Below are 12,680 nucleotides of genomic sequence, written 5' to 3'. Positions count from 1 at the left end.
GCTGTTCAGGACCTTGTTCGGCGTTTTGAGCTGGCCACTGGGGCCCTTGTTAATAGGGATAAGTCCTGTCTGATGGGGCTGGGGAGCTGGACCTCCCGTTCGGTGTGGGCGGGGTCGTGGTTTCCAGTGGTCAGGTTGCTTCGGGTTTTCGGAATTACTTGGTTTAGCTCGTATGCCCAATCCTTGGAGTGGAATTGGGATGCGGTGTCTCGGTCGGTTGAGGTGGCGGTTGGTTTGTTATCCTCGCGTCCGTTGACGGTTTATCAGCGGGCGATTGTTGTTACTAGCAAAGTTCTTTCGAGGGTGTGGTTTTTGGCTCAGTGCTTCCCCCTGGATCGGCGGCGTGCTCATAGGTTAGAGTGCAGAGTCTATCGGTATGTGTGGTGTGGGAAGTATCATCCAGTTCGTCGTTCATCCATGGTTTTGCGGGTGGAGGAGGGGGGTGTTGGCATCCCTGATGTTTTTACCAAGGCATTGGCTTTGTTTTGGGTGTCATTGCGTCAGTATTTGGGGGTGGGTGGGGGCCTCGGTGCGCTTGGGATCTATTTCTGTTCAATTCGGTTTAGCTATTTGCTTGAGTTAGGGGCTGGGTGTGAGGTCGCCTTTTGTACACCTGCTGTGTATTCGTGGGCAGTTGGAATTCTGCGGAAGCTCTGTCCTGTTCCTGGGTTTTTGTCCCTGTCGTGTCGGGGGGTTTATGGGGTTCTCCTTCGTCGTGTGAGCCACCGGGTTGAGGGTTTGTTTCCATGCTGGGATTGGGGGGGGATTTGGTCGGTCTTGGGTGGGCGGCATTTGGCTCTGCAACAACGGGAGTTTCTCTTTCGTATGCTGCACGAGTCCTTGCCGTCGAATGATCGTTTGTGTATGCTTGGGTTGCGTTCTTCTGCGACGTGTGCACATTGTGGATTGGTTGAGACGCAGTTGCATGTCTTATATTTTTGTGAGAGAGTACAGGGTTTAGTTGCTTGGTTGCGTGATGTGATTGCAGTGTTCTGTGGGCCCGGGTTTTGGAGGGATGTTTTACGGTTCCTGTTTCTTTCGTTTCCTCAGTGCTCTAGCTGGCTTCGGAACACTCTAAGTGTCTTGATTGCGGATTACGTGTTTTGCGTGTGGGTTGGGCGTTTGGAGGGCTACGGGGTTCGCCGGATTCTGGGTTTTCTGCGGGGGCGTTTGCGTTTCACATGGTGGTGGTTGCGGCGTGCTTTTCCGGTGAGGTTTGCTGATTGGTTCACCGACGCGTATGTTCAGGGTGATGCTTTGGGGTTGGTGGGGGGTCGGGGATTTGATTAGTGTATTGGTGTGGTGTCGGTGGATTTGGGGGGTGGGCTTGTTTGGTCATTTGGGCGTTTGGGTTGTGTGTATTCCGCCTGCCCCCTGAGGGCTTCCTCGGCAGTGCGTTGTGTGTGTTTGCCTGCGCTGTGCTTTGTGTGGCTCCTTGTGTGTGTGTCCTTGTTGTTTGGGTTTGTGTGTGTTTTGTGTTCCTTTGCCGGATCCTGCGTGTTCCGCTGTTTTTTTTTTGTGTGTGCGCTTGGCTGTGGTTCTAGACCTTGTTTCCCAGTTCCCGTGCGTTCTGGTGTGTCCTCCTGTTTGTTTGTGTGGGCGTTTTGTTGCGTCCAACTCCTGTGTGCGTAGGTCCTTGTGTTGTGGTGTGTATGTGTGTGTGTCTTTTCATTTGTTCCACCGGTTCCTGCGTGCTCCGGTGCTGTGCTCCTGTTTATGTGGGCTTCTGCCTTGTATGTGTGGCCCTTTTGGGTATTTTTATCCGTCATGCTTCATGTAATTTTTCCCTTGTGTTATTTTATTTTAATTTATTTTCTTTTGTCTTTGTGCCGCTGGCTTATTATGTGTAGCTGCTCTGTGTGAGCCTTTGTGTTTTCTGTGTTACTCATGTGGATCTTGTGTTATGCATGATTGGATTTCTTTTTTATGTTGTATTCTTGTACAAAAAAAAAAGGCTTAATGCTCTTGTTTTTGTTCTTTTTAATGCTTGTTGTCTTAAGAATTATTTGGGTTATTTACTTTGTACTTTGCCAGGCTTTGTTTCTTTTTTATTGTGTATATTGTACTTTTATAAATAAAAAAAAAAATTGCACATAATAGATTTGCCTCATTGGCCACCGGGGGTTCGGACGTGCTCGGCTGACCTGTCAGTTGCTGCCTGGAGTTGTGAGGGAGTGGGTGCAGTTTGAGGTGTGGAGCGCCCGCTAGTTGGGTCTCCGGCTGGCTGTATGGAGCTGGCCAGTGGTAGCTGTATTCGACGGGTGGATACTGTACGGCTGGATTTTTCTGCTGCTGTGGACTGGCCCATTGTGAAGATTTCTCTCCTGGACGTGCTCTGTTTCGACGTCTCCGATATCCTGGGACTAGAGAAGATCTCGCCTACCCATGTTGCGGTGTTGTTTGCCATGTCCCTTGTTTACCAGGAGTTTGTGGCTCGCTGGGATGCACGCTCACTTCCTTTTCTTGCTATGGCTGTGTCTGCGGAGATCTCGGATCCCTGGGGGCCCTTGACTTATGTGAGTGTTCATAGTGTGCTGGTGACCTTCCCCGAGGCGGAACTCATGTCGTTGTTTACGCAGTTTGGTGCGGTGGTGAAGCACCGGTTCACCACTTTGAGTGCGGGCCGGCTGAAAGGGGTCTGACTGGGTGCACATACGCTCGTCATGCGGGTCACGATCCCTATTCCTTCCAGGGTTTCGTTTCGTGGGCTCTCTCTGCAGATTTTTTATCAGGTTCAAACCCGCACGTATTTCCGGTGTGGTGCTGAGGGCCACGTAGCGGCCGGATGCGACGCTCCTCGTGCTGTGGCCCCTTCAGTCTTCCTGGAGGCTGACTTTCCCCGCTTTTCGTACGTGGGGATTCCCCGGCGGATCCTCACTCTGTGGAGGTGCCTGGTGTGGTTCCTGTGGAGGTTCCGGCTGTCGCTCCATCTGGCCCTGATCTGTCTGCCCTACTGGTACGCTCTGTGGCCCTAGGGGGCCCCCTGATTCGCGCCTTCGACGCTCGGTGGATGCGGAGGTGCATCCACATCCGGTTGCTTCCGTGGTGCAGTCTGTCTCTTTGGTTCCGACGGCTTCTGCTCCTGTTTCCGACTCTGCGCCTCTGTCGCCTTCGACGTCCCTGCGGGCTTCTTCATCTGTGATGATCCCTTCCCCTCCCACGGTCGCGCCTGTTCCTTCTCCTGTCTCCTCTGTGAGTGGCGGTCACGTCCCCCGTGTTGTAGAAGCTGACATTCTGCGAGGTCGTGCTCCCCCGTTTGTAGGGCGGCCTGCCGCCGGCTCCTCTCGGGTGCCTCCTGCAGGGGGTGACAGCTCCGATTACCAATAGCCTATTCCCTAGCGATCACATACGGATACGGGTGCTTCGCTCCCTTATGCATGGGCGGAGGTGTGTGAGGATGCAGTGAGTGTTGATGTTTCTTCTGAGAGCTGTTTCTCTGTGGAGTGTGACGATGGTGCGTCTGGTGCTGGTTTGAGTCCGGTGGATGGTGTGGCTCCTGCTGAGGGTGTTGGGGGCCTGTGTCTCATGCTTCGGGTGCGTCGCCTGCATCGGATGGTTCCGGTTCCTCGTGGAGGTGGTTTCCTCTTGCGAGGTTGAGAGTGGGCATAGCGACCTGATGGTGGTATTAAAGAAAACTGCTCGCGCTGAGGGTTCTGTGTCCCCTCCCCCGTCCCCTGTTTCGTCTCCAGCCATTTCTATTGTGTCTCCTGCTTTGTCAGGAGGCAGTGTTACCTCTTCGGCAACCTCCGCCAGCTGCTCTGGTGTTCCCTGCTTCCTCGGCGGCGGTGTTCCAGCCTCCCCTAACGGGTTCTTCCTCTTCGGCGCCCTATGATTGGGAGCGCCCGCTTCCGCCGGGTGTGGTGATCCCTGAGTATATGGAGGTCCTGCGGCGTCGTGAGGGCCGACCCGTTACCGAACTGGAGATTTTGATTTGGGATGCTTATAAGCAGAAGTATCCGTCGTGGAAGTTCCTTGAGAAATATTCTTCTCATTGATTTTTGTGTGTTGTGATGTTGCTTGCGCGTGGGTGTGTGGATGTGGAGTGGGGTTGCATGTGTGTGTCTGGGTGGGGGGGGGGGGTGTTTTTGTTTACCCGATTCCTGCGTGTTCCGTTTTTTTTTTTGTTTTTGGGTTTGCTTGTGTGGGGTTTGCGTGTGTGTTTGTGTGTCCGTGTCTTTCTATGTTCTGTGTGGTTGGGTGTGGTTTTATGCTTTCGGCTGTGTGTGTCTTATGCGTGGCTGGTTGTACTATTGTACTGATGTTGTGGTGTGTTTGGTGTGATGTTGGCTTATATTGTATGCTTGTGTCCTTACGGCCTTTTGGTCGTTTGCCCGTACTTACGGTTCTCTGTGTGACCTGTTCTGCTTTTAGCTGGTATTGTGTGCCCATGTTCATGTGTATTTTACTTTTGATTATTCGTGTGTTTTTCTTTGTTCATGTCTTCTGTGTATCCTGTATGTACTCTTGTTTTCTTTGTATGTGGTTTCTTGCTTGTACATTGGCTGCTTGTATACTTGTGTTTCTTTCCTGGCTCCTGCATAGGCTTCTGCTTTAATGGGTGTGTCTTGGTGTGGTTTGCCTTGCTCGTGCCCCATGTGTTGGGGTCGTGGGCTTTTGGTGTGTGGTTGTATGGTTGTGGGTTGTTGTGTCTGCTGTTCTTCCCTGTGTTTGTTACGTGGGTTGTGTGTGTGTGTGTGTGTGTGCTTCCTTAATTTGTTCTGTACTTAATTTATTATTTATGCCTTTTTATGTTACTTATATTATATGTGCTTATTGCTCCTATGTATCTGGCGCATGCCTTATGTGTATTCTTGTGCTCCTCTGTGTGAGGTTTGGGGAACCCAGGATTGTATTTTGTTTTCCTCTCCTTTATGTTCTAGGGGTGTTTGTCTATGTTCCTATTTGTTGTTGTTTCTTTTACATTTTCGATGATGTATTTTGTCTGTTACTGTCCCATGTGTTATGTCATATGCCAATTTTGTATTATTTTCTATGTTCTTTCCTTGATATGTGGTTTGTACTTTGGATCTATATTTCAATAAAAAAAAACTTGACTCAGAGCACCTCCACTAACGCAACACCAACGGACGTATGGTCCACCGGTGACGAAAACTCCAAACCAGCAGTTCACTTCACTGGGGGCATAGTAGGCTCCATACTTGAATAATCTCACCATGCACTAGCAGGGCACCAAACAGGCCCTGTAACAGCCACACAACCTTCAGCACCAAGGCTTGCGTGCCAACTGAGGGAGCAATATTTAAGCACACCTTCATCTTCTGACGGCAGCCACACCACTCCCACACTATCAAAAGTAGTTAGTGTTAGGTGATCACACAGCCCGTTTTCACGAGCATTCCCAAAGTCACTAACCTGATGTATTAAATTTCACAAACCTAACCTACCCGAGAAACCATGAACAGAAAACGTAAATTTTGAGCACATTAGTTTTTAGGCTCGGAAATTATACGTCAAAATACTAAATAATAATAAGGAGAACTGATTGCTGCACCACAGCCCTGCTCCTGTGCCAAGTAAGTCCACTACAGGCTCACCATAACCCGTGTTACTTGGAACTATTTGTTCTCAGTAGCTGAATCTAAAACAACAACTACAATTCCTGCACAACCACTCCAGCACTCGCTTCTTCCCCAGCTCATGGAGCGGGTACGGTGACCAGCTGTGCTGGGCTGGTCTGTGGCTCGCGAGGGCGACAGGCGACGACTCCTACCTCACCCGCGTCAAGGGTCACTGGGACGAGTTTGATTTGGAGTCTTCTGCAGCGTTTCAGTTCTCCTGGGACGACAAGAAGGCTGGAGTCTATGTGAGTCACACTTTTTCTTAAGTTTCAACAGTTTAAACATTTCCACTGCAGGCAATACACTTAGGCACTTGCAACTAAGTACCGTCTGGCAGGTCACTGACAGCTGTGCTTGATCCAGTAAGGTAAATATTTTGAAAACATAAATTACCTAATGTGTCTAAAATTCCTTTCAATTTTAAAAGTCTTCTGCTAATCTTACAATGTATTAGAGAAGCTGGCCGTGATATAGATTATTTTAATATTTACTTTTCTGTTTCCGCGTACATTTTGAACTTCTTTATCAATGTTTTTTAGTTTACAACACGCATATATGCTTGTAAATTTCTCCCCCCTCCCCGCTCAGCTCGTTGTTGCCGTGTGGGGGCTTAGTGGGCGGCTGCCGGAGTGTGATGCTCCTTGGGCGGCTGCCGGAGTGTGATGCTGCTTGGGACAGTCCTCTGTCCTTCTCTAGCCTTGTGCTCCTGCTGCCGTCCTCTCCAATTCTGCTGGGCACCTTTTCCTTTTCCTTCTGTTTCGTTTTTCTCCCCCCTCTTCTCCTATCTGCTTGCCGTTTCCTGCCGACCTTTTGCTTGTTCTGGTTCTTCCCTTGGACTTCTTCTATTTTGACGTCCGGGTGCTTGAGGAGGCATACTCTTGCACCCGTAGAACTGTAGTACCCGACGTCGAGAGCGAGGGGAACCTTTTATTGTCAATCCCCCTTTCGTCACAACCCGATCTCGACGGACTGTCAGTTTCTTAAGGTGGCGTTTGTGGGGCGTATACTCACGACGCACCCCTAGGAGGCCCCGGCAAGATCGACGATAGCTTCTTGTTGGGTGTCCTGCCTCTAATTGTGGCTCCATGGTGGGTGTGGGGGCACATTCGTGAATGAATTTTCTTTTTCGTAGTGATGATGACCCCTGTTTCGGCTGTTTCTGCTTTACCTTCTCAGGCTCGTGGGGTGGGCGACCAAGCCCCCGAGTCGGTCCGTGATGGAGGACCGGGCTCTGTAGCCTCCGCTGCATTGGGCCCCGACCTTGCTCCTCCTTTGGCCTCTCTGACTCCTTCCCCTGGCTCCCCTCCCTCCTCTGTGGTTGGGTCGAGCCCCAAGCCCCCCAGTGGTGACTACCTCGTCCCCTGGCGCGGCTCCTTCTCTAGTTGTAACTACTGCGCCTTTTAACCCCTCTCTCTCTGGGGGTTCTCACCGCCGTCCTCGTCACGGCTGCCCTCGCTCGATTCCTTCCAGTTCTGCTACCTATCAAGCCTTGTTTGGTCCCGCTTCGTGGGCCAAATATTTTGATCTCCCTCTTGATTCTGCGCCTCCTGACGATTTCTCCCTCCATCGTCATCTCGTTGATTCCGTGGATGCCTCCATTACTTTCAACCCCACTCGTCTCGGTACACGTGTCGTTGCTGCTCCTTCTCAGGATGCTGCTTCCCGCTTGGCTGCCTTATCCTGCCTTGGCGAGACCCCTGTTCGGGTCTCGAAGAACGCTCAGTTGAATGCCAGTGTTGGCACTATTCTGCTCCCGCCCCATGTTGCGACCGGTGTTCGGGACCTGCGCGACTGCCACGACGATATTCGACATATCCTTGCTGCCCAGGGCCATTCTATTCTCCAGGTGGACACGTTTACTCGTCCCCCTCGTGGTAGTCGCCGTCAACCCCTCCGGGTTGTGAAGATTACCTTTGATGGTACGACCCTTCCACCCTCTGTCATTCTTGCTGGTGCCAGGTGCTCTGTCCAGGAGTACATTCCTTCTCCTCGGCTCTGTAACAAGTGCTGGAGGTTTGGGCATGGTGCCCTCCGCTGCTCTGGGACTGTCTCTCTCTGTCCTTTGTGTGGTGACGAAGGTCACTCTAAGTCGGAGTGCACTTCTCCCCAGGCTCGTTGCCTCAACTGCGATGAGGCCCATCCTACTTTCTCCCGTGCGTGTGTCCATTACAAGCTTGAGGCAGCCGTCCTCAACTTGAAGCACCGGGAGCGTTTATCTTTTCCTGAGGCGAGACGTCAGGTTCGCCGGCTCCCACCTTATGCTAATATCTCTTATGCTCGCGTGTTGTGCTCTTCCTCTCCTCGTCCTTCCCGCCTTCCTCAGACTCACAACCGTTTCCGGGCCTTGGACCCTGATACGCCCACTGCCCCCTCCTCTGTTCCTTTGGGTTCTCTCCCGAAGGATCCACCTCCTGGTCCTCTGTCTGGGGTTCCCCTTCTTTCTACCCGGTCTGTCGTGTCTCCTGTGTCTTCTTTCTCGTTTCCCTCTGTTCCTCCTTCCCATCCTTCCCCTCCGTCTCTTGACTCTCCCTGCCGCCTGTCGGTGCGGGCTGCTGTCCATCGCTCTCCAAACGGCCGTCATGTGTGCTCTCGTTCGGCTTCTCCTGCTGAGACGCTAGAATCCGTTGCCCAGTACGTGGTTGCTGGGACACCTGTCTCTTTAAGTCAGAAGCGTAAGCCTGGCTCCTCTCCTTCCTCCTCCCCGGCGGGTAAGAAGGTTTCACTTTCTTCCTCGGCCCCTACTTCTGCCTCTCTCGCTCCTTCCCCTCCCATTTCGGTGGTTGCGCCCCCTGTTCCTGCTATGGAGGTTTCTTTAGCCCCCGCTTCCCTCTCGGTTGCTGCTCTTGCTGAGGTTCGCTCCCCTCTTTCTACCCCCCCTCTTCCTGCTGCTATCCTTGACTGCTCCTCTCCGTTGTCTCCTCCTCTTCCTCCTCCTCTGGACCCCGCTCGCCCACCTCTGATCTGTTCTCCCGTTTCCTTCCTTCCGTCTTTGCTCAGTTTACCCATGCCCCCTAACCCTGACCTTGCTGACCCTGATCCCGACCCTGATATTCTTTAACATGCTCTGTTGCTCTTTCGCCTTTGTTTCTTCCTTGTTCTCTGTTTTTGTCCTTTCTCTTCTCGTCGTTGTACATTCTTCAATGGAACGTTCGAGGTTATTACGCTAATTTCCTCGAACTCCAACTTCTGATTTCGCGGTTTTCGCCCGTTTGTGTCTGTCTCCAGGAGCCGATGCTTGGTGCTCAGTCCTGGTCGTTTTCGTGGCTATTCCTTTCTCCCCCCCCCCCAGCCGTTGCTGGGGCGTCTAATTCTTCTGCTCTCTTGATTCGTGCTGATGTTCCCTTTGTTCCTTTACTTTTTCCTTCGCCTCTCCATTGTTCTGCTGCTCGTATCTTTGTGAGGAAATGGTTCACAGTTTCTTCCATTTATCTCCCCCAGAGTGTCCTGCTTTCTCTTCCTGATTTGAAACACCTCCTTGACTCCTTGCCGGAGCCTGTGCTCCTGCTGGGTGACTTCAATTGTCGTCATTCTCTTTGGGGTGACGTTCTGACGAATACCCGGGGTCGCCTTCTTGAGCCGTTTCTCCTCTCTTCTTCTCTGTCTCTTCTGAATTCTGGTGAGCCCACTCATTTGGACTCTCGGAGTCGCACCCTTTCTTGTCTTGATCTTTCTCTCTGCTCTTCTTCTCTTTACTTAGATTTCACAGTGGCAGGTTCTTGATGACCTCCATGGAAGTGATCATTTCCCCATCCTTGTTTCCTTTTTCTCTTTTAGCCCTTCCCTCTCTTTCCCTAGGTGGCAGTTTGCTAAGGCGGACTGGACCCTATTTACCCTCAGTGCTACTCTCTCTGACCTCTCCCTTCTGCCTCTCTCTCACACTCTCCTCCTTTTTCAACGCTGCCCTCCGCTCTATCCCTCGCTCTTCCTCTCGGGGTCCACGGAAGTGCGTTCCCTGGTGGAATGCGGACTGTGCTCGGGCTGTCCGCTGTAAGCGTGCAGCCTGGAAGAGGCACCGCCGTAGGCAGACGACCGATTCTTTTCTTTTCTTTCGGAAAGTGAGTGCGGTGGCCCGTAGGGCCATCTGTACGGCTAAATGTGAATGTTGGGCATCTTATGTCTCGACAATTACGTCCGAAACTCCTCTGGCCCAGATCTGGAAGCATATCCGCAAGATAGCGGGTAAGTTCGTTCCCGATGTTTCACCGGTCCTTCACCTCCATAATACTCTTGTGGCGGACCCGTTGCAGGTCGCTTCCGTACTGGGTTCCCACTTTTCTTCTGTTAGCTCTGGTCTTCATCTTCCCCAATCTTTTCTTCTTCGTAAACCTGTCCTTGAGTCTCGTCCTTTAGATTTCTGCATTCATCTTCAGCTTCCCTATAATGATCCCTTCTCTCTCTCTGAACTTCGTTCTGCCCTGGCCTTCTGTGGTTCTACGGCGGCGGGCTCCGATGGTATTCATTATGAGATGCTTCGCCATCTCCCTCCGTGCACGTCTCAGTATTTACTGAGTCTGTATAATCGGATCTGGGAGTCGTCGTCAGTCCCTGAGGACTGGCTCGATGCCGTTGTCCTCCCTGTTCGCAAACCGGGGTCTCTGGGTACTTCCCCTAAGGACTTTCGCCCTATTGCTCTCACAAGTTGTGTGTGCAAACTCTTTGAACGTATGGTTAACGTTCGTCTGATGTGGCTCCTGGAACACCATCACCTCCTCTCCCCTTCTCAATTTGGTTTCCGCAAGTGCCGCAGCACGACAGATGTCCTGGTGAACTTGGAGGTCTATATTCGTGCTGCTTTTGTTGCGAAGACCTCCGTTGTTGCCGTCCTTTTTCACCTGGAAAAGGCTTACGACACCACTTGGCGATATCATATTCTATCTCAACTTCATTCTTTTGGCCTTCGTGGTCATCTCCCTCTCTTTCTCCGCAGCTTCCTCTCCCGTCGTTCCTTTCGGGTGCGCCTTGGTACCGCTCTCTCTGCCTCTTTTCAGCAATACGAAGGTGTGCTCCAGAGTAGTGTTCTGAGCACTACTCTTTTTCTGGTTGCCCTCAATGGTCTTCTTTCCTCTCTTCCTTCTGGTGTCTTCTCCGCTCTCTATGTCGATGATCTTACCCTTTGCTGTCAGGGTGATGATTCACCTCTCCTTCAGCGCCGGCTTCAACTTGCAATTGATGCCGTGTCGTCTTGGGCCACCGATCATGGCTTCAAGTTCTCTACTTCTAAGACTTGTGCCATGACTTTTACGCGGAAATGGGTTGTTCTTCGTCCCTCTTTGTCATTTTATGGTCATCCCCTTTGTTGGAAATTTCCAACACTAATACAATACAGTTGTATTATTATTAATTATTACTAAAATCTACTAATTACTGTAGTAACTAAAATTAACCAACAGTAGGGTTCACATGAACTAATAATTGTATCTGTACAATAATGCTAGAATTCTTACGTAACCAAACACTAGTATTGCGTCAGATTCTACCAAAATAAACACATTTATATCCAGTGTGTTAGAGAATTGAGTTTGATTCTCTGAAAACAACAGTATTCTGTGTGATAATTATTTACCAATAACATGACTCCCAAATAATACCAAATCGAGAGTTTCTAGTTAAAACTGTTATCTGGTAATAAATTTAACGTCACGCGTGAATGCCATGGAGAGAATTACAATCATCTCCATTTCTCATTTACCATCGTAAGACGAGAAAGTAATAATATTTAACTCCCTAGAATTATAACCCAGTCTTTATCAAAGCATCTTAGCCATAACTGCATGGAATAATATTATTCGTGATAAGTAATTTGTATGGCGAATGCGGGACGCGGGGGAGGGAGAGACGCCATTAGAGAACGTGTGGCGGCGTCAGCGTGAGAGGAAGGCGCCTGAGTGCGGCGTTAAGACTTGTTGTGGAATTGAGCAACTCGTTTGGTGTCAGAGTCTAGGATACGTTGTGGTGAATCATCAGCAAGATTTAACCTGACATTCAGCCCGGAACTTGTCAATTTGTTCTGCGTAATCCATCGTGACTGGCCAGATAAGCGCGTCGGCATCCAAGCCAAGCTAGCCACCACAAGTTCGCCATTGTGACACTAGAGCCTGGGACGCGAGTTTCGGCAAGCTTCAACTTATACAGTGCCCTATTAGCTAAGTACACATATAACTCCCTTTTGATGCATCATTAGAGATTGTATATAGCAGGGTAGCTTGTCGTCACGCCGAGCGACATAAATAAAACACATGTTAGTATTTTCTATTACTCTCCATTCCCAATTTCTTGAATATAGATGTTTAGTAGCCTAATATGTTGCTACGTAATATATCTTAATTTACAGCTTGCGTGTGAGGAATCCCACAAGCTGTTACTTTACCCGAGTTATTCATCTCCCAGTGTTCTACGAAGAATTCCGGAGATTCCGAGGGTGATTCGTGACTGATGTCTTTGAAAACGTCTTCAAGCTAAGACTTTTTCGTATTTCTTTATTATTCAAATTATCTGTACTTGATTGTCATTATTGAGTACTGTGCACTGGAAGTAACACGTGTTTATTATAATCATTAATTTCTGATATTTATGATCTATATTCTTAGTGGTGACAAATTTATTATTGATTCTCTAATTGGTCATAAGATTAGGTTATTACACAATGAACTGGTGTACGAACCACACTAGTTCCTAGACATATATGAAGTTCTAGCAATAACCCCCCAATGTAGGTGTTTGAGGCTTTGATTCAAGTAAATTATTTATACAGCCCATTAATTATTCAAGTGATTATATTTCCTAGTATTTATCCATAGTCGCTGGTTCCTCTAGGAATTTCAAATGATCACATTTTATTAGTTTCCCTCTTTACTATAAAAGCGGGTGGTCCTTCGTAATTGATTTCATTACTTTAATAATTAAATAAATAGAGTCAAGCCCCAAATGTCCCACACTCTTGAATACAAAGATTCCACAAAGCTTTTGGGGTTATTCCTTGACACTCGTTTGTCTTGGTTTCCCCATATCTCTTACCTCCGTGTTGAGTGCTCTAAGGCCCTTACCCTCCTTCGGGTCTTGTCCCATACTTCTTGGGGGGCAGATAGGCGCACTCTCCTTGCT

The 12,680-nt window shown here is 49.7% G+C and overlaps 1 protein-coding gene across 1 annotated transcript in view; it reads left to right on the top strand.

Annotated features, from left to right (window-relative positions):
- Positions 1–12,680, top strand: part of LOC123747794 (endoglucanase E-4-like) — a 44,256-nt gene that overhangs the window by 18,569 nt on the left and 13,007 nt on the right. The window contains 1 exon segment of the mRNA XM_069335295.1: positions 5,656–5,824. Within this exon segment, the coding sequence (XP_069191396.1) occupies positions 5,656–5,824 (169 nt within the window).

Source organism: Procambarus clarkii, chromosome 33 (assembly GCF_040958095.1).
Source record: "Procambarus clarkii isolate CNS0578487 chromosome 33, FALCON_Pclarkii_2.0, whole genome shotgun sequence".
In the NCBI taxonomy this organism is placed as follows: Eukaryota; Metazoa; Arthropoda; class Malacostraca; order Decapoda; family Cambaridae; genus Procambarus; species Procambarus clarkii.
This window is presented reverse-complemented; position numbering and strand designations above follow the sequence as displayed.